This window comes from Oncorhynchus clarkii, chromosome 19 (assembly GCF_045791955.1).
Source record: "Oncorhynchus clarkii lewisi isolate Uvic-CL-2024 chromosome 19, UVic_Ocla_1.0, whole genome shotgun sequence".
In the NCBI taxonomy this organism is placed as follows: Eukaryota; Metazoa; Chordata; class Actinopteri; order Salmoniformes; family Salmonidae; genus Oncorhynchus; species Oncorhynchus clarkii.
The window spans coordinates 25,306,825-25,332,221 of record NC_092165.1 but is presented as its reverse complement, the minus strand read 5'-3'; the positions used below and the strand labels follow the sequence as shown (position 1 = coordinate 25,332,221).

General features: G+C 43.1%; 1 protein-coding gene across 1 annotated transcript in view; it reads left to right on the top strand.

Moving 5' to 3' along the window:
- LOC139374957 (EF-hand calcium binding domain 11) overlaps positions 1 to 25,397 on the top strand; it is a 75,964-nt gene that overhangs the window by 11,603 nt on the left and 38,964 nt on the right. Inside the window, exons 2-5 of the mRNA XM_071116238.1 lie at positions 455 to 550; positions 3,203 to 3,251; positions 6,136 to 6,237; positions 18,841 to 18,931. Coding sequence (XP_070972339.1) covers positions 455 to 550; positions 3,203 to 3,251; positions 6,136 to 6,237; positions 18,841 to 18,931 — 338 coding nt within the window. The remainder of the gene's footprint in view (positions 1 to 454; positions 551 to 3,202; positions 3,252 to 6,135; positions 6,238 to 18,840; positions 18,932 to 25,397) is intronic.

Genomic DNA, 25,397 nt, shown 5'->3' with positions numbered 1-25,397 from the left:
TGCCAACAAATGGTATATAACTTTTGTTATTGACCAAATACTTATTTTCCACCATAATTTGCAAATAAATTTAAAATATCCTACAATGTGATTTTCTGGATTTTTTTTTCTAATTTTGTCTGTCGTAGTTGAAGTGTACCTATGATGAAAATTACAGGCCTCTCATCTTTTTAAGTGGGAGAACTTGCACAATTGGTGGCTGACTAAATACCTTTTTGCCCCACTGTATATGTGTATACGTGTGTGTGTGTGTGTGTGTGTGTGTGTGTGTGTATATATATATATATATATATATATATATATATATATATATATATATATATATATATATATATATATACACACACACACACACACACACACACACACACACAGTGATTACACCCCATCCCCCCTCTCTCTCGCCCCTACAAGGTAGACTTTTTTGTAACATGACAATGTATTTCCTCCAAAGGTTTATGAGCTGTGTGACACGGACAAGAAAGGCTACCTGAACAGAGAAGACTTAAAAATGGCGGTGGTCATGCTGTTTGGATATAAACCATCAAAGGTAGTAGAAACTACATGTTATCATAGACTTAGACAGCCATTGTATCTGTTCTGTTATGGCATCTGAGAGCATGGGCAGCGCCATTGAGGCCATCTCCATTTGGAAGCAGTTGATTTTCTTATCGTACCACTTCTATGAGCTGGCAAACAAACTGAAAGGGTGCACTGAAAGGGTCCATTTGTTCACAAATGGAATAAAAAAGAAATGGCATCACCATCTGACCCTAGATATACACCCCTATCCCCAACAAACTCCCCACTTCTACCCACTACTTTAGCCCCTTCTCTCAAACCCCATGTAGTTCCTCTGACACACAAACACTTCTCTGCTGCTGCTACTACCAATCTTTTCCCTCCACCCAGAAAAATAACACACATGGGTCGGCCAAAAGACACAAATCCACTTTCCCCACAAATATATTACTCCCACTGGCTCAGAAACATCTCTGGCATTGTCCTGATCATTGTGATGAATCTTGGAAGTCTTCACCCAACCTGTCGCCGTAGGTACTTCCTCACTTTTGTCGGGTTTGATTTCTGAGCGAGTGAGACAGGTTGAGGTTGCCAGGGTGAGAGCAGTACAGAAAGTGTCATATGCTGAAACTGTAAGGAAAGTAGAGGATGGTGGGCAAAGGGTGAGGGAACCTGAGAGAATCTCTGTGAATAGTAGACCAGTACAAAGTGAACAGAACAATGTGCTTTTAGGGAGGTTTTCTTTTTGGAGTTTATTACCATTGTCATTAATTGTACTGCACAGATGGAAAGGAAATCCCAGATTGGTCTGGTAGTACATCTCAGGCATTGTCCTGATCATTGTGGTGAATCTTGGAAGTCTTCACCCAACCTGTCGCTGCAGGTACTTCCTCACTTTTGTCGGGTTTGATTTCTGAGTTCTCACTAACCGCCTCCATCTCGGGGTTTTCAGGAGAGGAGCTTGTATCCAGCACTCCTGTTGTTGACTCATAAGTTAAATTACTAGGCTTGTATTCGGTAGTTGGTTTGTATCGTTCGTTCTCAGCTCCATTCTTTCTCCCTTGCTTAATCCCTCCCACATCCTTTATTGTTTTTGAATGAGCTTCAAGCTTATATAATCAAACTCGTGAAAATGCAGTCATATAAGAGATGTATACAATTTATATTTGTGTATTGATTTGTTCATATCCGATGGCTTCTATCAACATATTTGATGCTCAAGGAGACATCACAGAAAGTTAGAATAGTATCAATTGAACTCCTGTGTGGCAACCCAATGTGTGTGGGCTACCCTTTTCAAGGTTCCGTGGCCCCCATAGAGACAAATGTTGTTTTGATAGCTACAGTATGTTGCTCTACTTGGCTATGTGGTTTTATATTGTATAGACTTTAACCAACTAGTTAATACATTCTCATTATAGATAGCAAGTCAGCCAGTTTAAATAAGATATAAACAACATAAGTATGTGGCTAGCTAGAAAAACAAGGTAGTTAGTATGTAGTGTGTTAATAACAAAGACTGCGCTACCATAATACAATGCACCACCCACAAAGTGGTTGTTGATAGTGTGCCTTTACACGGCTACACACTGTTCTATTGCTAGCGGATGTATCTAGTTATTAAAAGTAGTTAAACCTACGCCCTGGGTTGTCGTTGATCAGTCTAGCTCATCAGTTAGCCAGCTAACGTTAGCCATCATCAAGCAGGTGCACAATATAAGATCATGCCACTGTAGCTATGCAGTGTAGCCACGCATCAAAACAACATCATTCTTCACTATGGGGGTGACAGAACCTTGCTAACAAAGGTCCCTGTCCGAAAAGGGTAGCCAGTGCTCATTGGGTTGCCACAGCTGCAGCTTTGATAGCATGCCGGAGCGTGCCTGCTCGAGCCGAGGACTTACAGGACGGTAAGAACCCGTTAGTTAGAGGCCGTTTGGTGTGTGTTAGATTTTTTTTGTTTGTTTACTAAACATTGCCAGCCAGTACTTTTTGAAAAAAATATATTTCTACTTTTTTTTGTAGACCGTTAATGTATCGAAAGTGAGACAGCTGGTGGGAGTTGTAGTTCTAAGGAAACAGTGGCACTGTAACTTTTTGGCTTCGTGCTTCTTCTTGGCTATCAAATACGTTGAAAACCGGCATATGGTAAGTTAATTAACACGGAAACACGTATACATATATATATATATATCTCTTATATGACTGTGTTTTCATGAATTTGACGATTAAAATGTTAAGCCAATTCTTAGCCTACAAAACGAGACAACCGGAAGTACCACTTTCATACGGGTAGACCCCCCATGTACAGTTGTGCTAGCTCTGGTCCATCGCACGAAGACAACGAGTTGCCTCGTGTCACGCAATGGACCAGAGCTACGGTGGTGTGGTTGTGTCCAGCCTCGTTCAAGTTGAATTTGAGGAGCAGTGAAGCAATGTTCATTTCATTCCACAAGATGGCGCCGGTGTACTTAGTTTTAGTTAGTTTTAAAAAGTATTCTCTAACCTTTCTTTGTGACCTGGCTAATTTGCATGATAATCACCTCACAAAAACTACACTGATAAATATCAAATGGGATCTCTTAAAAAAAAAATATCACTTCATTTCAAGTAGATTACATTTCCTCTGTCATCTATCAGGTCAGTCTTTAATTTCCTTGTGCTTGCTTGTATGTTGCAGTCTGAAACCAACATGTTAATGGATCAAGCCCAGGCAAAAGATTCACCAGGTAAGTTTGACTGTACCAGGAACCGTTCTCAGTTCTCCAACAAGCACAATGCTGTTGTGACAGAATGAATACATATTACTGTGTGTGTGTGTCATACGAGCACTCAGAAATGAGAAAATACATACACCATCTGCACTTTTAGCTCATACTGTATATCCTTGATGTGTCGATTTATGTAAATATGATGGTGACTCAATCTTCCCACGTCCAGTCGTGCTGAACGGGAGCACTCCAATATATATGTGTGTGTGTGTGTTTTGATGAACAAGTGGAAGATATAGCCACAGGACATAGCCTCTGAACAGCCATCGCAGACCGTATTTAATTTGAGAACAGCCATCGCAGACCGTATTTAATTTGAGACGAGTTGCTCAACCTCTCTCACTCACTCACAGACAGACATACACGAGTGCCTGCCTGCAGCTATCCTCTGACAGCCTCAATGGCTTTTTTAGATTAATTTATAGCGTGCCTGCAGTTTAGACGTCATTACAGTTTCATACGCTGTTCATCACAGTACCACTTATGGCCACGACAGGCAGCCCTCCAACTGAGACGCAAAGTAGGGGGACCCATGCTGATGTGTAAGCACACACACACAGCAAAACATCCACCATGCAGCATTTAGCCGCTATCTCCATTTAAAATGGGATGGTGGAAGACAAAACCAAACAAAGCAACCTATTCAGTGTATCATTCCAATCCATCCTGGTGAAATGGAAGGAAACGAGATAAAACAAGAGGGAACGCTTGATTTAGATTGGGTGTAATCGTTTTACACATTTCCAGTAATTAAAAGAATGCCTCACAAAAGGCTTGCGGTGCAGTGTAATTGTTATTGTGACGACATGCGTCCAACGCTTTAACTGGGGGCTTCTTGACATGCAGACGGGAGGGGGATCGAGAGAGTGGAGATGAGAAGGTGGCTGACTAGACAGATACGGGGCTATTGAAGGAAGATGTTAAACGGTTAAAGATTAGGAAGTCATTTCTCTTTTGTTTTGAAAGCCAGGAGCTAAATTTTAATCTGTACATTGCCCAGTAAGAGAGAGAAAACGAGGGAGGGGATTGAGGGTAAAGGGGGGTGAAGAGAAAGAATTTAGATAGTGGCATGGTTGACGCAATTAAATATTTCACCATCCGTTACATTTTCTGGGAGAGAGCGAGTGGGAAAAGAGCAGAATAGAGAGAGAGCAATGAATTAAACAGTGGTATAATTAGTAAATTGGTGGTGATGGTGGGAAGAGACAGAGTGGGTGGCTAACTATAGGGAGAGATCAAGAATGTGTGTGGCTGGCTAGGAGTGAATGGGGCCAGGCAGTGTGGGTGTGGGCTTGGCTAGACTGTCTCTCTCTGTGGCTCATTTAAAGCACAGCCCCTCATAGGGGTTAAACAGAGGCCGTTGGCAAGAAACTAACTACCAATACTGTGTTCTACCATTGTCTTATGTAAGATAGCGAGTCTATTCCGCCTGCCCTGATCTTAGGTTGCGTGCTTGTGTGCTACAACACAAAAAGCAGGCACATAATGCCTTCAATTTTTGCCATATGATATTTTGTTGTGTGGCGTTGCTAAAATAAGGAACCTATCAACTATAGGCTACTAGCACTATGCTATGGCAAACTGGCTGGCTAGATAGTAACACTAGCTAACTGGATAAACAGCAGTTAGGTTTAGAACGTTAAATCGCAATTTGCAGATTACAGCTGACAAGCTCTATCTATTGACTTAGCTGAACTGTTTCTCAGCTAGCTAAAGGTTTATGAGCTGCCAACGAAATCTTAACTGTTTTTGTTTTGTTTTTGTCAACTTAAATTTTTTATGTTTACCATTACTAACTAATTTTCTGCTGATGATGCCATTTTCTTACCCGAACACTTTCGAGCCATTAACCTTTTGCGAGATATGAGCATCATCTAACTCCGTTTAGGAGCCTGACATCGTTTATCTAGTAAGGGAGTCCTGCTCTAGCCTATGACAGTGTTGTCCTGTGCATTGTTTTGTTATGTGTTACATGTGGAACCCGATTATGCCTAGTAGGTTAGGTCTACTGTGTAGCCTAGGACTGTTATGTTTATATTTGGAAATATGTTTTCAAACTTTCTTGTGTTGTCCTCTGAGTGGTTGTATTGTTTGAAATTGTCAAATAAATCTATCTATCCTTATAGGAAGTCCTGTAGGAAGTTTTAGCCTTCACCTCCCCTTCTTTCTCTCACCCCTAACCGGTGTGCTAAGTATAGCGGACATGAGTCAGGCTCATAGTCTTGTGATGAGGTAGCCCTGCCTGCAACTTCAAAATCAGTGTCCCCCCTCAGCACAAAATCATTTAATCTTGGTCTAATGGTCAAGACGTTGGTCTGTGAGAGACCGGGGACGTTGGTCTGTGAGAGACCGGGGTGCATGCATGAAGTACTCTCAATTAGCTAGGCACGGTTGCTAGGTACGCTTGCCATGTGGTGAGTCATAGTCACAGATCTTTGGTAGGGGCCACCGTGCGGCTAACAGAATCAGATTCCAAACACACACACGACACCCTCCCTCATCCAAACACACCTCTATTCTTCCCTTCCTGTGAAAGCTTGGCACTGCTCTTTCCAGTTCTCCCTCTTTCGCTCTCGCTCTCTTGCTCTCTCTCTATCGCTCTATTCTCCCCAGCTCTGACTCCTTTTCTCCACCTTCTTTTGAAGCCCTGAGCGAGACTTGTGCTGAAGAATCCCCCACACAGCATGCTTTCATTCATTGCCAGACACTCTGCCTGCCATTTGTGTGTGTGCATGCATTTGTAAGGTGATATGTTTGTTACTGTTACCACCATGTAAAGGAAGAAGACTCTTTATTTATCTCCCTCTCTCTCTTTCCACCCCCCTCCCCCATCTCTCTCTAGGGGTGTGTATAGAGATGTTTATGTGTCTCATGGGGAAGAAGTTGTCATCAGATGACCACTACCAGAAAACCAGACAGATCTTCAACACCTTTGATGTGAACTGTATGTACTGTATACCCCCCCTCCATCTCTCTCTGTCTTACTCCCATCTCTCTATCACTCATTCTCTGTTCCTCCATCTATCCATCTCTATCTCCACCCCCTTCTCTCAATCCCCCTTTCTCTTTGTTGCCCATACTCTTTGGCTTTTCTTTCGCCAGAAGAGGGTGCTCTAGGCCTTGACGTGCACACACACACACACACACACACACACACACACACACACACACACACACACACACACACACAGTGCCTTCTGAAAGTATTCAGACCCCTTGACTTTTTTAATATTTTGTTACTTAACAGCCTTATTCTAAAATTGATTAAATACATGTTTTTCCTCACCAATCTACATACCAATGCCCCATAATGACAAAGTGAAAACAGGCTTTTAGACATTTTTGCAAATGTATAAAACTTGAAAAACAGATACCTTATTTACGTAAGTATTCCAGACCCTTTGCTATGAGACTCGAAGTTGAACTCAGGTCCATCCTGTTTCCATTGATCATCCTTGAGATGCTTCTACCTTGAGATGCTTCTACAACTTGGGAGTCCACCTGTGGCAAATTCAATTGATTGGACATGATTTGGAAAGGCACACACCTGTCTATATAAGATCTCACAGTTGACAGTGCATGTCAGAGCAAAAACCAAGCCATGAGGTCGGCAGAATTGTCCGTAGAGCTCCAAGACAGGATTGTGTCGAGGTACAGATCTGGGGAAGGGGACCAACAAATTTCTGCCGCATTGAAGATCCCCAAGGACACAGTGGCCTCCATAATTCTTAAATGGAAGCAGTTTGGAACCACCAAGACTCTTCCTAGAGCTGGCTGCCCTGCCAAACTGAGCAATCGGATGAGAAGGGCCTTAGTCAGGAAGGTGACCAAGAAGCCGACGGTCACTCTGACAGTGATCTAGAGTTCCTCTGTGGAGATGGGAGAACCTTCTCGAAGGAAAACCATCTCTGCAGCACTTCACCAATAAGGCCTTTATGGTAGAGTGGCCAGACTGAAGCCACTCCTCAGTAAAAGGCACATGGCAGCCCGCTTTGAGTTTGCCAAAAAAATCCCCTAAAGACTCTCAGACCATGACAAATCAGATTCTCTGGTCTGATGAAACCAAAATGGAACGCTTTTGCCTGAATGGCAAGCGTCACGTCTGGAGGAAACCTGGCACCATCCATCTACGGTGAAGGATGGTGGAGGCAGCGTCATGTTGTGGGGATGTTTTTCAGTGGCATGGACTGGGAGACTAGTCAGAATCGAGGCGAAGATGAACGGAGCAATGTTCAGAGAGATCCTTGATGAAAATCTGCTCCAGAGTGTTCAGTACCTCAGACTAGGGCGAATGCTTACCTTCCAACAACCCTAAGCACACATCCAAGACAATGCAGGGACTTTGGGACAAGTCTCTGAATGTCCTTGAGTGGCAGCCTTATTAAATTTTACAATAAGGATGTAATGTAGCAAAATGTGGAAAGTCAAGGGTTCTGAATACTTTCCGAATGCGCTGTACACACACACACTTCCTCTGCAAATAGTTCCCTTTTTTATCTAAACTGAAAAACAGAACACTGAAATTAATCCTCCGGTGTGTGTGTGCGCTCTGTAGAAGATCATTCCCACTCTTTGTTCCGTTGGAAAGCATGAGTATAATTCATAAATGTAACATTTTTTGGCAGAGTTTTATATCCGCAGGGGAGTGTCTGTGTGTCAGGTGACCGTGATGATTAACTCTGAAGTAAATGGCCCAGGGACTGTCTTCATTAACCCTCTCACCCGCCATTACAGACGAGGACCTTTGTGTGTGACAACGGCTGGTTTCTTTAATGGCTGCCTGAAAATGCATCCTCAAAGCATTTTTTATGGTGTGATGCTAGACACTGTGTGTCTGTGTGCGCACTGCACGTGTGTGTGTGTGTGTGTGTGCATGTGCGCGCGCACTGTACACCTGTGTGTGTTGTGTGTGTTTGCATGTCTGTGTGTGTGTGTGATTCATGGCATACTGCTCGACTGCATTAATAATTAATTGGCTCTTTTGACAACAGCTTGATAATAATTGGGGTCTGGAATAATAGTGTGTTCACACACAAACTCAGCACAAACGTCCCTTTTCAGGACCCTGTCTTTCAAAGATAATTTGTAAAAATCCAAATAACTTCACAGATCTTCATTGTAAAGGGTTTAAACACTGTTTCCCATGCTTGTTCAATGAACCATAAACAATTAATGAACATGCACCTGTGGAACGGTCGTTAATATGCTTACAGAAGGTAAGCAATTAAGGTCACAGTTATGAAAACTTAGGACACTAAGAGTGTAAGAGTGTCTACAGACTCTGAAAAAGACCAAAAGAAAGATTCCCAGGGTCCCTGCTCAACTGCGTGAACGTGCCTTAGGCATGTTACATGGAGGCATTGAGGACTGCAGATATGGCCAGGGCAATAAATTGTCTTTACTGTAAAACGCCAAAGACAGCGCTACAGGGAGACGAGACGGACAGCTGATCATCCTCGCAGTGGCAGACCACGTGTAACAACACCTGCACAGGATCGGTCCATCCGAACATCACACCTGCGGGACAGGTACAGGATGGCAACAACAGCTGCCCGAGTTACACCAGGAACGCATAATTCCTCCATCAGTGCTCAGACTGTCTGCAATAGGCTGAGAGAGGCTGGACCGAGGGCTTGTAGGCAGGCTTGTGAGGCAGGTCCTCACCAGACATCACTGGCAACAACATTGCCTATGGGCACAAACTCACCATCGCTGGACCAGACAGGACTGGCAAAAAGTGCTCTTCACTGACGAGTCGCGGTTTTGTCTCACCAGGGGTGATGGTCAGATTTGCGTTTATCGTCGAAGGAATGAGCGTTACACCGAGGCCTGTACACTGGAGCGGGATTGATTTTGGAGGTGGAGGGTCTGACATGGTCTGGGGCGGTGTGTCACAGCATCATCAGACTGAGCTTGTTGTCATTGCAGGCAATCTCAACGCTGTGCGTTACAGGGAAGACATCATCCTCCCTCATGTGGTACCCTTCCTGCAGGCTCATCCTGACATGACCCTCCAGCATGACAATGCCACCACACGCAGGATGGCTGATTTCCTGTAAAACAGCGAAGAGCCCGGATCTCAATCCCATTGAGCACGTCTGGGACCTGTTGGATCGGAGGGTGAGGGCTAGGGCCATTCCCCCCAGAAATGTCCGCGAACTTGCAGGTGCCTTGGTGGAAGAGTGGGTAACATCTCACAGCAAGAACTGGTTACATAATGGACACACCAGATACAAACATTTTTTTTTATTTTGACCCCCCCCCCCCCCACACACACTTTTGCTGAAAGTAAACACAGTTGACAGTGAGAGGACATTTAATTTTTTTGCTGAGTTTATATACTGTATATATACACCCACTCATCATGTATGTATGTGCCTTAGTATTATAACTTTATGTCTTCAGAAAGTATTCAAGCCCTTGCCTTGCAAAAAAGGGCACCTATTCCCTTTGAGCATGGTGAAGTTATTCATTACACTTTGCATGGTGTATCAATACACCCAGTCACTACAAAGGTACAGGCGTCCTTCCTAACTCAGTTGCCGGAGAAGAAGGAAACCGCTCAGATTTCACCATGAGGCCAATGGTGACTTTTTAAAACAGTTAGAGTTTAATGGCTGTAATAGGAGGAAACTGAGGATGGATCAACAACGTTGTTACTCCACAATACTAACCTAACCACAGAGATGCATACAAAGCTCTCCCTCACCCTCCATTTGGCAAATCTAACCATAACTCCATCCTCTTAATTCCTGTTTACAGTCAAAAACTCAAACAGGAAGTACCAGTGATGCTCTCAATATGGAAGTAGTCAGATGAAGAGGACACTAATCTTCAGGACTGTTTCGCTAGCACAGATTGGAATATGTTCCGGGATTCATCCGATGGCATTGAGTAGTTTACCACATCAGTCACCGGGCTTCATTAATAAGTGCATTGACGACGTCATTCCCGCTGTGACTGTACATACTAACCAAAAGCCATAGATTACAGGCAACATCCACACTGATCTAAAGGGTAGAGCTGCCGCTTTTAAGAAGCGGGACACAAATCTGGACACTTATAAGAAATCCTGCTACGCCCTCCGACGAACCATAAAACAGACAAAGTGTCAATACAGGCCTAAAATCAAATCCTACTACACCACATCTGACACTCGTCGACTGTGGCAGGGTTTGCAAACTATCACGGATTACAAAGGGAAACCCAGTTGCGAGATGCCCAGTGACGCAAACCTACCAGATGAGCTAAATGCCTTCTATACTCTTTTTGAGGCAAACACTGAACCATGCATGAGAGCATCAGCTGTTCCGGATGATTGTGTGATCACACTCTCTGTAGCCGGTGTGAGTGAGACCTTTTTAAACAGCTTAACATTCACAAGGCTGCAGAGCCAGACAGATTACCAGGACGCATACTCCGAGCATGCGCAGACCAACTGTCAGGTGTCTTCACTGACATTTTCAACCTCTGCCTGACCCCGTCTGTAATATATACATGTTTCAAGCAGACTATCATAGTCCCTGTGCCCAAAAACGCCAAGGCAACCTGTCTAAATTATTATTGTCCCGTAGCACTAATATCTATAGCCATAAAATGCTTTGAAAGGATGGTCATGGCTCACATCAACGTCATCATCCCAGACACCCCAGACCCACTTCAATTCGCATGCCGCCCCAACATATCCACAGATGACACTATCTCTTATTGCACTCCACACTACCTTTTCCCACCTGGACAAAAGGAACACCTACGTGAGAATGCTGTTCATTGACTACAGCTCAACACTAAACTAAGGACCCTGGGATTAAACACCTCCCTCTTAAATTGGATACTGGACTTTCTGACAGGCCACCCTTAGGTGGTTGGGTTAGGAAAAAATACATCTGCCACGCTAACACTCAACACGGGGGCCCCTCAGGAGTGCATGCTTAGCCGCCTCTTGTATTCAGTGTTCACCCACGACTGTGTGGCCACACACGACTCCAACATCATTACGTTTGCAGACGACGTGACGGTGGTAGGCCTGAGCACTGACAACGATGAGACAGCCTATAAGGCTGAGGTCAGAGACGACAACAACCTCTCCCTCAAAGGAGCTGGTCGTGGATTACAGGAAACAGAGGGCCGAGCACACCCCCATTCACATCGAATGGGGCTGTAGTGGAGATGGTCAAGAGTTTCAAGTTCCTCAGTGTCCTATCATGGTCCTAACTAGTGATGCACGATATATTGGTAAGCATATCTGAATCGGACGATATTAGCTAAAATGCCAACATCCGGCATTGACCCGATGTCTGTCTAGTTTAACGCCGATATGCAAAACCGATGTCAGAGCTGACGTGCATACCTATATAACATAGGTAGATGACGTAATGACGCCACGAAAAATACAGCGCTACGCGTGCAACACAGCATTCCTAACCTAGCACACAATGTCTGCGTGTTGATCTATCTTGGAAGTTTCAAAGGAAGATAACAAAGGCCATATGCAAGTTTTGTGCTGCTATTATTTCCCAAGGAGGGGAGAAAGTTAAATCCTAACTAGGTTTTGATTATGTTTTACTGGTAATGGGGACAAATGTAATTGCCAACAAAAAAACTGTTTGATTAGTGTGTGTTTCAACTATTTAACTGTACTAGAATGCTTAAAAGGTCGCTGTAACTGTACTAGAATGCTTAACATTTTTAAATATCGGTATCAGATTAATTGGCAAGGAAAATATTGGATATCGGTATCGGCCAAAAATCTGCATCCCTTGTTTCTAACACACCAACACAGTCATGAAGAGGGCACAACAATGCCTCTTTCCCCTCAGGAGGCTGAAAAGATTGTCCCTCAGATCCTCAAAATTATACAGCTGCACCATTGATAGCATCTTGACTGGCTGCATCATCGCTTGGTATGGCAACTGCTCGGCATCCGACCGCAAGGCGCTACAGAGGGTAGTGCGTATGAGCTCCCTGTCATCCAGGACCTCTATACCAGGCCTTGTCAGAAGAAAGCCCTAAAAATAGTCAAAGATTCCAGACACCCAAGTCACAATCTGTTCTCTCTGCTACCACACGGCAAGCGGTACTGGACCGCCAAGTCTTCGACCAAAAGGCTCCTGAACAGCTTCCAACCCAAAGCTGTTAATCAAATGGCTACCCGGACTTTCTGCTTCAAAGGTTTGGCGTCACTTAGAAATGTCCTTGTTTTTGACAGAAAATCAATTTTTTTTGTCCATTTAAAATAACATAAAATTGATCCGAAATACAATGTAAACATTGTTAATGTTGTAAATTACTATTGTAGCTGGAAACGGCAGATTTTTTTAATGGAATATCTACATAGGCGTACAGAGGCCCATTATCAGCAACCATCACTCCTGTGTTCCAATGGCACATTGTGTTAGCTAATCCAAGTTTATAATTTTAAAAGGCTACTCACTGGACCCTATGATCACTCGGCTGCACATGCCTCTCCCTAATGTCAATATGCCTTGTCTATTGCTGTTTTGGTTAGTCATTTTTGTCTTATTTCACTATAGAGCCTCCAGCCCTGCTCAATATGCCTTAGCTATACCTTATGTTCCACCCCCCACACATGCGGTGACCGCACCTGGCTTAAATAGTGCCTCTAGAGACAAAACCTCTCTCGTCCGTCACTCAATGCCTAGGCTTACCTCCACTGTACTCACATCCTACCATACCCTTATCTGTACATGATGCCTTGAATCTATTCTTCTGTGCCCAGAAACCTGGTCCTTTTACTCTCTTTTCCGAACGCACTAGACGACTAGTTCTTTTAGCCTTTAGCCGTACTCTTATCCTACTCCTCTGTTCCTCTGGTGATGTAGAGGTTAACCCAGGCCCTGAAGCCCTCAGCATCACTCCCATTCCCCAGGCGCTCTCATTTGTTGACTTCTGTAGCCGTAACCGAAACCAAAAGCATGTTAACTTTAGAAGCCTCCTCCCTAAGTTTGTTTTATTCACTGCTTTAGCACTCTCCGCCAACCCGGATGTTTTAGCCGTGTCTGAATCCTGGCTTAGGAAGGCCATCAAAAATCCTGAAATTTCCATCCCTAACTATAACATTTTACGACAAGATAGAACAGCCAAAGGGGGAGGAGTTAGCCTGCAGAGTTCTGTCATACTATCCAGGTGTGTGCCCAAACAATTCTAGCTTTTACTTTTAAAAATCCACCTATCCAGAAACAAGTCTCACTGTTGCTGCTTGTTATAGACCCCCCTCAGCCCCCAGCTGTGCCCTGGACACCATATGTGAATTGATCGCCCCCCCATCTATCTTCAGAGTTCGCACTGTTAGGTGACCTAAACTGGGACATGCTTAACACCTCGGCCATCCTACAATCTAAGCTAGATGTCCTCAATCTTACACAAATGATCAAGGAACCTACCAGGTACAACCTGATATCATCCTGACCAACCTGCCCTCTAAATACACCTCTGCTGTCTTCAACCAGGATCTCAGCAATCACTGCCTCATTGCCTGCATGCGTTATGGGTCCGCGGTTAAATGACCACCCCTCATCACTGTCAAACGCTCCCTAAAACACTTCAGCGAGCAGGCCTTTCTAATCGACCTGGCCTGGGTAGCCTGGAAGGATATTGACCTCATCCCGTCAGTAGAAGATACATGGTTGCTGTTCAAAAGTGTGCATGGTTGCTGTTCAAAAGTGCTTTCCTCTAAATAAGCATGTCCCATACAAATAATGCAGAACTAAGAACAGATATAGCCCTTGGTTCACCCCAGACTGGACTGCCCTTGACCAGCTCAAAAACATCCTGTGGCGTTCTGCATTAGCATCGAATAGCCCCCGCGATATGCAACTTTTCAGGGAGGTCAGGAACCAATATACACAGTCTGTTAGCTGTTAGCTTTTTCAAACAGAAATTTGCATCCTGTAGCACTAATTCCCAAAAAGTTTTGGGACACTAAAGTCCATGGAGAATAAGAGCACCTTCTCCCAGCTGCCCACTGCACTGAGGATAGGAAACACGGTCACCACCGATAAATCTACAATAATTGGTCATTTCAATAAGCATTTTTCTAAGGCTGGCCATACTTTCCACCTGGCTACCCCTACACCAGCCAACATCTCAGAACCCCCTGCAGCAGCTTGCCCAAACCCTGCTTCTCCTTCACCCAAATCCAGCTGATTTTCTGAAAGAACTGCAAAATCTGGATCCCAACAAATCAACTGGGCTAGACAATCTGGATCCTATCTTTCTAAAATTATCCGCCGAAATTGTTGCAACCCGTATTACTAGCCTATTCAACCTCTCTTTCGTATCATCTGAGATCCCCAAAGATTGGAAAGCTGCTGCGGTCATCCCCCTCTTCAAAGGGGGAGACACTCTAGACTCAAACTGTAATAGACCTATATCCATCCTGCCCTGCCTTTCTAAAATTTTTGAACGCCAAGTTAATAAACAGATCACCGACCATTTCGAATCCCACTGATCTGTTTATTAACTTGTCGTTTGAAGATTTTAGAAAGGCAGGGCAGGATGGATATAGGTCTATAACAGTTTGAGTCTAGAGTGTCTCCCCCTTTGTCTGCACTATGCAATCTGGTTTCCGAGCTGGTCATGGGTGCACCTCAGCCATGCTCAAGGTCCTAAACGATATCATAACCGCCATCGATAAGACAGTACTTTGCAGCCGTCTTCATCGACCTGGCCAAGGCTTTCAACTCTGTCAATCACCGCATTCTTATCGGCAGACTCAATAGCCTTGGCTTCTCAAATGACTGCCTCGCCTGGTTCACCAACTACTTCTCAGAGGTCAGTGTGTCAAATCGGAGGGCCTGTTGTCTGGACCTCTGGCAGTCTCTATGGGGGTGCCACAGGGTTAAATTCTCGGGCCGACTCTTTTCTCTGTATATATCAATGATGTCACTCTTGCTGCTGGTGATTCTCTGATCCACCTCTACGCAGACGACACCATTCTGTATACATCTGGCCCTTATTTGGACACTGTGCAAACAAACCTCCAACGAGCGCCATACAACACTCCATCCGTGGCCTCAACTGCTTTTAAATGCTAGTAAAACTAAGTGCATGCTCTTCAACAGATTGCTACACGTACCCTCCGGCTCGACTAGCATCATTACTGTGGACTGTTCTGACCTAGAATATGCGGACAACTACAAATACCTAGGTGTCTGATTAGACTGTAAACTCTCCTTCCAGACTCACATTAAGCATCTCCAATCCAAAATGAAATCTAGAATTGGCTTCCTATTTCAAAAACAAAGCCTCCTTCACTCATGCTGCCAAACATACCCTCGTAAAACTGACAATCCTACCAATCCTTGACTTTGGCGATGTCGTTTACAAAATCACCCCCAACAGACTACATCCAATTTGCTGAGTAGAGTATCACAGTGCCATCCGTTATCACCAAAGCACCATATACTACACACCACTGCGACCCGTATGCTCTCATTGGCTGGCCTTCACTACATATCCGTCGCCAAACCCACTGGCTCCAGGTCACCTATAAGTCTTTGCTCGGTAAAGCCCCGCCTTATCTCAGCTCACTGGTCACCATAGCAACACCCACCCATATCACGGGCTCCAGCAGGTATATTGCACTGGTCATCCCCAAAGCAAACACTGCCTTTGGCTGCCTTTCCTTCCAGTTCTCTCCTGCCAATGACTGGAACTAATTGCAAAAATCACTGAAGCTGGAGACTTATATCTCCCTCACTAACTTTAAGCATCAGCTGTCAGAGCAGCTTACCGATCACTGTACCTGTACACAGCCAATCTGTAAATAGCACACCCGAATACCTCATCCCCATATTATTACTTTTCCTCTTGCTCTTTTGCACCCCGGTATCTCTACTTGCACATCATCATATGCACATCTATCACTTCAGTATTAATGCTAAATTGTAATTACTTTCACCTCGTGGGCCTATTTATTGCCTACCTCCCTACTCTTCTATAGTTGGACACCCTGTATATAGATTTTTCTATTATTTGTTTGTGTTATTGCCTGTACATTTGTTTGTGTAACTTTATTGTTGTCGCACTGCTTTGCTTTATCTTGGCCAGATCACAGTTGTAAATGAGAACTTGTTTTCAACTGGCCTACATGGTTAAATAAAGGTTAAATAAAAAATCTGGAGCATCAGCATTTGTGGGTTCGATTACAGGCTCAAAATTGCCAGAAACAAATACGTTTCTTCAGAAACACTTCAGTCTATTCTTGCTCTGATAAATGAAGGCTATTCCATGCGAGAAATTGCCAAGAAGATCTGAAGATCTCATCCAACGCTGTGTACTTCTCCCTTCACATAACAGCGCAAACTGGCTCTAACCAGAATAGAAAGAGGAGTGGGAGGCCCCTGTGCACATCTGAGCAAGAGGACAAGTACATTAGTGTGTAGTTTGAGAAACAGACGCCTTACAAGTCCTCAACTGGCAGCTTCATTAAATAGTACCTGCAAAACAACAGTCTCAACGTCAACAGTGAAGTGGCGACTCCGAGATGCTGGCCTTCTAGGCAGAGTTGCAAAGAAAAAGCCATATCTCAGGCTGGCCAATAAAAAGAAAAGATAGGCAAGACACTGGAACTCTGCCTAGAATGCCAGCATCCCGGAGTCGCCTCGTCACTGTTGACGTTGAGACTGCTGTTTTACGGGTACTATTTAATGAAGCTGCCAGTAAATTATATCATAAATAGGACTGGTAAAGTCATGTCACACATGTAGCTAACAAAAAATATATGAAAATGTCTGCTCTATCCAAAAGTACAATCAACTAATTGTAGCATTACCACAAAAATGGGGTGTCTCTAATGGTTAGAGCATTGGGCCAGTAACTGAAAGGTTTCTGGATCGAATCCCAGAGCTGACAAGGTAAAAAATCTGTCGTTCTGCCCCTGAACAAGGCAATTAAACCATCATTGTAATTAAGAATTTGTTCTAACTGACTTGCCTAGTTAAATAAAATAATAATAAAAACCGCAAAAATGGAAGAGGCAAGTGGAAGGGGGAGAAGGTAAGGAACTTTTCTGTCAGCCCTGCATTAAAGACCAAAATTGGTTAAGGAAAATTGTAATAAATAAAAAAGGATACCAGTTTCATTTAAGGACAAAAAATGGACAGCTGTGCCATACAGATGGCAAAATAGTTGGGAAGAGATTTTTGATGTACCGATTCCTTGGCACATTCAAAACTTTTAATTATTTGACAAAATTCTTGCAACCAAATAATTTTATGTACAGTATACCATCCCAGCTCTGCAGATTTTTCTGCGAAGAGACAGAATCATTAGATCATTTGTTTTGGTACTGTCCATATGTTGCTTGTTTTTGGTCGCAGGTTCAGGAATGGCTGAATAATTACAACATTTACCTGGAGCTCTGCAAATAGTGTTGAGAGGAGTAGGCAGGAGGCAGTCGCAGGTTTAGAACTACTAAATTTATTAAAGCACTCATATAATTTTTTTTTTTTTAATTAAAAAATGCAGGACGGAACCCAAAGTGCAAAAATAATAAAGTACTCAGGAAATAGTAGGAGAGATTCCTCTCAGGAAAACAAGCAATATTTACAATGACTGACAAAGCAAATGACACCCTTCACTCATCAAATATATATAATATAATATATTATATATATATATAATATATATGGGAAATATATGGATGGGAAATATATATTATATATATTTGATGAGTGAAGGGTGTTTGCCAGCAGCAGGTTCGGCAAAAGCTAGAAGGCCGGCGACGCCGAACAAGAGGGGTTGCCAAAGCAAAGGCTGGTGTGACAATAGCACTGCTGGGTGATTTGGAAAGTCATAGTCAATCGATCAATAATACAATTAGCAAAAATGTATCTTTACTTTGTAATCTGGAGAAACTATAGAAAGGTTCAGAACTTTTGTTAAAATACTCCAAAAACATGCATCCTGTTTGCAACAAGGCACTAAAGTAATACTGCCAAAAATGTGGCAAGCAATTCACTTTTTGTCCTAAATACAAAATGTGTTTGGTTGTCTAGCAATGATCAACAACTAATTTGACAGACCTTAAAGAATTTTGAAAAGAATAATGGGCAAAAGTTGCACAATCCAATTGTGGAAAGCGCTTAAATACTTACCCAGAAATACTAACAGTTGTAGTTGCTGCCAAAGGTTATTCTACAAACTATTGACTCAGGGGTGTGAATACCTATGCAAATGAGCTATTTCTGTATTTCATTTTCAATACATTTGCCAAAAACTCTAAAAACTATTTTTCACTTTGTCATTAAAATATATCAATTTAATCCATTTTGAATTTAGGCTGTAACATAACAAAATGTGTAATAAATTCAGGTGTATGAATACCTTCTGAAGGCACTGTAGCTCTATCTCAGACAGACAGGATGTCTCTGTTCCACAGCCAACTCCGCTCTCTCTCCCTCGCACTACCACTTTTTTTGTGTGTGTGTGTGTGTGCGCCCATGCGTATGTGTGCACATGCATATCTGTGCGTACGTACTGTGTGTGTTTGTGTGTTTACACCTGTGTTTTCTCTTCTCTGCAGGTCGTGGTTTCCTGAAGCTGGAGGACTTTAGAACAGCCTTCAGTAGAGTGGCTCCTCGTCTGCCTGAGAGGACTGTCCTGGAGGCCTTCAGGTACTGGGGATGGGATGGGAAAGGGTTGGAAATTGTTTGGAAAAGTGGATGGAAATGGGAAGATGGGATGCATGGTATACAACGTCCAACGAAATGCTTGTAGGTTCCCTCTCAATAATGCAGTAAGAAATAATAAAGTAAAATAATACAAAGTAAATGGCGCGGGTAGAATATAATAAAACATTTAGTGTAAATACAGGAAGGTACTCAGCAATTTATAGTACAATATTTACATGTGTGTGAATGTACTATATGTGTGTGCCTGAGTGAGTGCATGTATGCTAAGGTGCGGAGAGTCAGTGCAGGTGGTCAGTTTTCAGCAGTCTGATGGCTTGTTGGTCTGAGCCTGTTGGTCCGATACTTTCTGCCCGACAGTAAGGGAGGGAACAGTCTGTGGCTGGGGTATGTAGGGTCCTTGATGATGCTGCGGGACTTCCTCAGGCACAGTTTTGAGTAGATGTTCTGAATGGGTGGGAGCACGGCCCAAGTGATGTACTGGGCTGTCGTCACAACTCGCTGGAGGGCCTTGCGGTCGTGGGCGGAGCAGGTCCCATACCAGGCAGCGATGCAGCCAGGCAGGACGCTCTAGATGGTGCAGTGGTAGTATTTGGAGAGGAGGCATGCTGAATTTCTTCAGCTGCTTTAGGAAGTAGAGGTGCTGTTGCGCTCTCTTGATAAGAGTGGTGGTGTTGTTGGTCCATATCAAGTTCTTAGTGATACGTACATCGAGGACTCTCTCTCCACTGCAGTCCCGTCAATGTGGATCGGGGCGTGTCCTCTCCCCTGCTTCCTGAAGTCAACAATCAACTCCTTTGTTTTGCTGAGGTTGAGGGAGAGGTTGTTGTCCTGGCACCACAATGAGAGTTTACAGTGCCTTCAGAAAGTATTCACCCCTTGACTTTTTCCACATTTTGTTGTTAAAGCCGGAATTTAAAATGTATTACATTTATATATTTTGTTAACAACCTACACAGCCCAAAAATATGCTATCATGTGAAAGTGGAATGAGATTATTTTAAAACTCCTCAATAATTATTCAACCCCTTTTGTTATGGCAAGCTCAAAAATGTGCTTAACAAGTCACATAATAAGTTGCATGGACTATCTCATATCTTTACCCCACACATACACTACCTTTCAAAAGTTTGTGGTCACTTAGAAATATCCTTGTTTTTGAAAGAAAAGCTCATTTTTGGTCCATTTTTGTCCACTACTATTGTAGCTGGAAACGGCTGATCTTCAGTTTCTTGGCAATTTTTATAATATAAATAAATAAATTCATCACGTTTGCAACAAGGCACTAAAGTAATACTGTAAAAAAAAAAATGTTTAGGAAAAATCCAATGCAACACATTACTGAGTACCACTCTCCATATTTTCAGGCATAGTGGTGGCCGCATCAAAAACATTTTTTCATTTTGAATTCAGGCTGTAACACATCAAAATGTGAAATAAGTCAAGGGGTATGAATGCTTTCTGAAGGCACTGTACCTCTTCCCTGTAGGCTGACTCGTCGTTGTTTAGTGATCAGGTCGACAACCGTGGTGTCATCAGAACTTGATGATGGAGCTTGTGTCATGCTTAGCCACGCAGTCATGGGTGAACAGGGAGTACAGCAAAGGGCTGAGGACGCATGCCTTGGGGGCCCATGTGTTGAGAGACAGTGTGGAGGAGATTGGGTATGGAAATGTGAAGGAATTGGTAATGGGTTGGGAATGTAATTGTAAATGGGAAGAAGGGGATAGAAAGGGTTTTGGGATGGGAAATGGTTTTGGAAAGGGGTTGGGAATCCCATCAGGCTCTTTTACTGTAAATCAATGTTAGTATACATGGCCACTGTATCCCAAATGGTGGGTTTAGTTGTTCACACAGGTGTTCTCAGTCCAGTCAAATACTTGGTATTTATTTAGCTGTGATTTTTTTTTTTTACAGATTTTTCTGGTATCATAAGACATGGCAAAACGTGTAGAATTGCAGGAAATTGGCTTTAAAACTCAGGCTAGTTCTACATAAGGGTGCACATTTTTTTAAATTCACAAGAGCTCTGACGAAGGCGGTGAGGCCGATACGTTAGCTTATTAAATATCAGTGATACTATCAAGAGCAGTGTGCGGTTTCCTTTTTCCTTCATCTTGTTCAATTGTTGCCATGCACCTGCAAATTAGATTGCTCAGATGTGTGAGTGCCTTTTGAATTTTGCTTTAAAACTGCTAAAATGTATCTCTGCCAGAAATAGGGATGTGAACAGTTTGGTGTTGCATGGGTTGCCAGGTGGGGATTTGTTACTATGCCGATAAATGACAATGTCCATCCGGACCTTTGACACCTAGGACATTTACAGTATGTGACTGGACCTTCTCAAATAGTACCCCCTGCCCTACATAGTGCACTACTTTTGACCAGGGCCCGGTTTCCCTAAAGCATATCAAGGCTAAGTTCATCGTAAGAACCTTCGTAGGAGCATACTTAAATCTCCGAGATGTTTCCCCAAACCATCGTTATTAATGTTGCACTTGAAAATGCTTGTTGTTTACGGACTGCCTCAGACCACTCGTCGAACAGCTAAGTGCTTCGTAAAATATTTTTTTTCCCTTCCACGTCACTTTATACACAGAAGATCTTGGCTAAACATAATCTCTCTGTGTCCGCCGATAACTTCAGAACAAAGTTGACTACAAATACGAAGTTGCCAATGTCTTTGCAATTGTTACAAATATGCAATATGCTTCAAACGAAAACTGAGGTGACTGCATTAAAAGACGAATACAGTATAGGTTAGGCCTATATATTTCAATCATTTTGAGATCAATTTAATGTCCATTCAATTGAGTTCTATTTTGTAATTGTAGGCTACTGTGTAACATATGCGCAATGATGTGCGAAATCTACGATGGTGCATTATTATAGGGTAAGCATTAGAATAAGCCACCTCAATATTTGCAGCCATCAGGATAATATATCTAGGAGCTGATAGGTCATCAAAAGTGGCGATTTTAACATGTGATGTGAATGGAGAAAGCTGATCAGAGAGCCCAGGCTCCTTCTCCCTCCCCTCTCCGGTCTCCTTCTCCCTCCCCTCTCTGGTCTCCCTCTCTCCTCTCCAGTCTCCTTCTCCCTCTCTCCTCTCCGGTCTCCCTCTCTCCTCTCCGGTCTCCTTCTCCCTCTCTCCTCTCCGGTCTCCTTCTCTCCTCTCCGGTCTCCTTCTCTCCTCTCCGGTCTCCTTCTCCCTCTCTCCTCTCCGGTCTCCTTTTCCCTCTCTCCTCTCCTCTCCGGTCTCCTTCTCCCTCTCTCCTCTCCGGTCTCCTTCTCCCTCTCTCCTCTCCGGTCTCCTTCTCCCTCTTTCCTCTCCGGTCTCCTTCTCCCTCTCTCCTCCCCGGTCTCTTTCTCCCTCTGTCCTCCCCCGTCTCCTTCTCCCTCTCTCCTCCCCTGTGTTCAGTTAGGCTACCTTTAAAACAGCATGACAGAGAACAAAGGGAATGAATCGAGGAGAAGGGAGGGGGCCTGGCATGGAAAGTGGGGGAGAAAGGGGGAATGAGCAAGAGAAAAGGAAAATAGTCATATTTAGTGTGAAAGTGGGGAGTTTAAAAAAACTAAAGTGTGTTTGTGTGTGTGTGTGCGTAGAGTTTATCTGTGTGCCCAGGGCTGTGTTTAGTCCAGATTATCTCTCCAAAGTGATAAATAATAACACTTGCTCTGAGGGAAGGAGGGAGGAAGAGAGAGAACATGCTTGTTCTTCACACACTTCGGAATAAAACTAAAGCAAGTTTGTATGTGTTGCAGTGTGTGTGCAGCAATGTGTTGTGTGTGTTCTCTCTGTCCTTTCAGTCCCTTGGCATGTCCTTTCTGTCATAATCACAGAACAATGGATCACAGAATCACACCATTAACACCACACAAGCATGTGTGTTTGTGCACACAAGCATTCTCTAACACACACACACATACGTGTAAATACACACACACACATTTACGGCGTGCACCTGCTGCCTCCTTTTTATTTGCTCCAGATTTACGGCCGCGTGCCGCCGAGCTCTTGCTCACACACACCATTAACACAGCAACCGCTCGCCTGGTTACTGTCTCCATGACAACGTGGCAACGCAGTGCCTACCATCGCACCTTCAGCAGAACCTGCAGTTGTTATTCCCCCTTTCCTTTCTCTCTTTGACCCTTTCTTTATTTCTCTCTTTTTTGTTAGTTATTTTTCTTTCTATCCTTCCTCCTTTATTTTGTTCTCTTTTACCTCTCTCTCCCTCCTTCCTTTTTTCTTCTCTCCTCTGTTTTCCTCACCCATCCCTCTCGGGCTTTCTCTCTAACTCTTTTGTTGTTCTTCCTCTGCTTCTCCTTTGTTGCTCCTCTCTCTCGGTCTCCACAGCAACTCTGTCTTGTGGTAGCCCTTTACACTCGGAACCGTATACGGGTTAAACATGGCAGATTTGGGCAGTAATAAGCTCTTAAATTGGAAGGTAGTGGCTGTACAGCAACATGCTATACATGGCGTCAGAGCTTTGGCTCTGCTGTATGGGTTCTCAATGACAGCCGTTCTGAACTTGAGCACTGCATCTGACAAGAAGTTGCCCCCATCCCTCCCGCTAATTGGGCAACTTTTGCAAATGTTTTTGTTGTCTGAGTGATGGAAATGCTATAAATGTAAGATGGCTCGATGTATTTTGCAAGAAAAGACATTGAGGATTATAATCAACACAGCTTTGATGTCGTACAAGCAAACACACGTGAGTCCAAATGTCCACTTCACATCTCCAAATCATACATTTCATGTCATATATATACAGTGTCAACGTTTAGTATCACTATGTTTGATGTACAGTTACAAGATGACATGTCACCATACCCTGGGTTGTTCTGAACAGAATGAGCCAATGTTTGTTTGTGAAGGAAATTCACTGCGGCATACACACCTGGATGCACTCATGACTCCTTTCTATGCGCACCAAAATGACCACCAATAGCCTTGTGAAAGGCTAACACTTTGAGATCGTACTTATATAACTTAGCTAGTCATGTGTGTTGGCAATAGATCAAGCTTTCAAATCACATGACCCAGATTGTGATTTTTAATGGACCGTTTTTGGATTATGTAAACAACGACAGTAATTGTGTGATGCTGGGTTGTGTTCCAGACGAAACAACTACAAGTGTGCTTGCTGTCGTTCCTCAATGGCACAGCTAGGAGAGCTAAAAAAGGTACCCCGGTTGAAAACTTTTCTTTGAGTTATAAAAGTGCATTGAAATTGCTTAGGAACTGTGCACACCAGTTATTCCTCTCATTTAAACCATTATATTTTTTTGTCTTCTGTTGTACCAACCCCACATTTTCTCCCCAATTTCGTTGTATCCAATTGCGATCCGATCGCTGCAAATCAGAGGTTGACCGACATGGTGTGAATGGCCGATGTGAATGCAATGTACTTGGCCATAATCGGCATCCAAAAATGAAAAACCTGATAGGTCAATGTTTTTTACTAAATTTAATTAAACATTAATGAGAAAAGCTTATTTCCTGATATAATTAACTAAATGTATTGATTTTTATTTTACCTTTATTTAACTAGGCGAGTCAGTTAAGAACAAATTCTTATTTTTGGAAGATTTTTCATTTTTGGATGCCGATTATGGCCGAGTACATTGCATTCCACGAGGAAACTGCGTGGCAAGCTTGACCACCTGTTACGCGAGTGCAGCAAGGAGCCAAGGTAAGTTGCTAGCTAGCATTTAAACTTATCTTATAAAAAACAATCGATCTTCACATCATCACTAGTTAACTACACATGGTTGATGATATTACTAGGTTAACTAGCTTGTCCTGCGTTGCATATATGCAGTGCCTGTTCATTTATCATCGAATCACAGCCTACTTTGCCAAAAGGGTGATAATTTAACAAAAGCACAATCGTTGCATGAATGTACCTAACCATAAACATCAATGCCTTTCTTAAAATCAATACACAGAAGTATATTTGTTTATACCTGCATATTTAGTTAAAAGAAATTCATGTTAGCAGGCAATATTAACTAAGGAAATTGTATCGCATCTCTTGCGTTCATTGCACAGGGTATATGCAACAGTTTGGGTTGCCTGGCTCGTTGAGAACTAATTTGCCAGAATTGTACATAATTATGACATAACATTGAAGGTTGTGCAATGTAACAGCAATATTTAGACTTAGGGTTGCCACCCGTTCGATAAAATACGGAACAGTTCCATATTTCACTGAAAGAATAAACATTTTGTTTTCCAAATGATAGTTTTCGGATTTGACCAAATTAATTACCAAAGGCTTGTACTTCTGTGTTTATTATATTATAATAAATAAGTCTATGATTTGATAGCGCAATCTGCCTGAGCGGTGGTAGGCAGCAGCAGGCTCGTAAGCATTCATTCGCAGCTCTTAGCAATGCTTGAAGCAGAGCACCGTTTATGACTTCAAGCCTATCAACTCCTGGG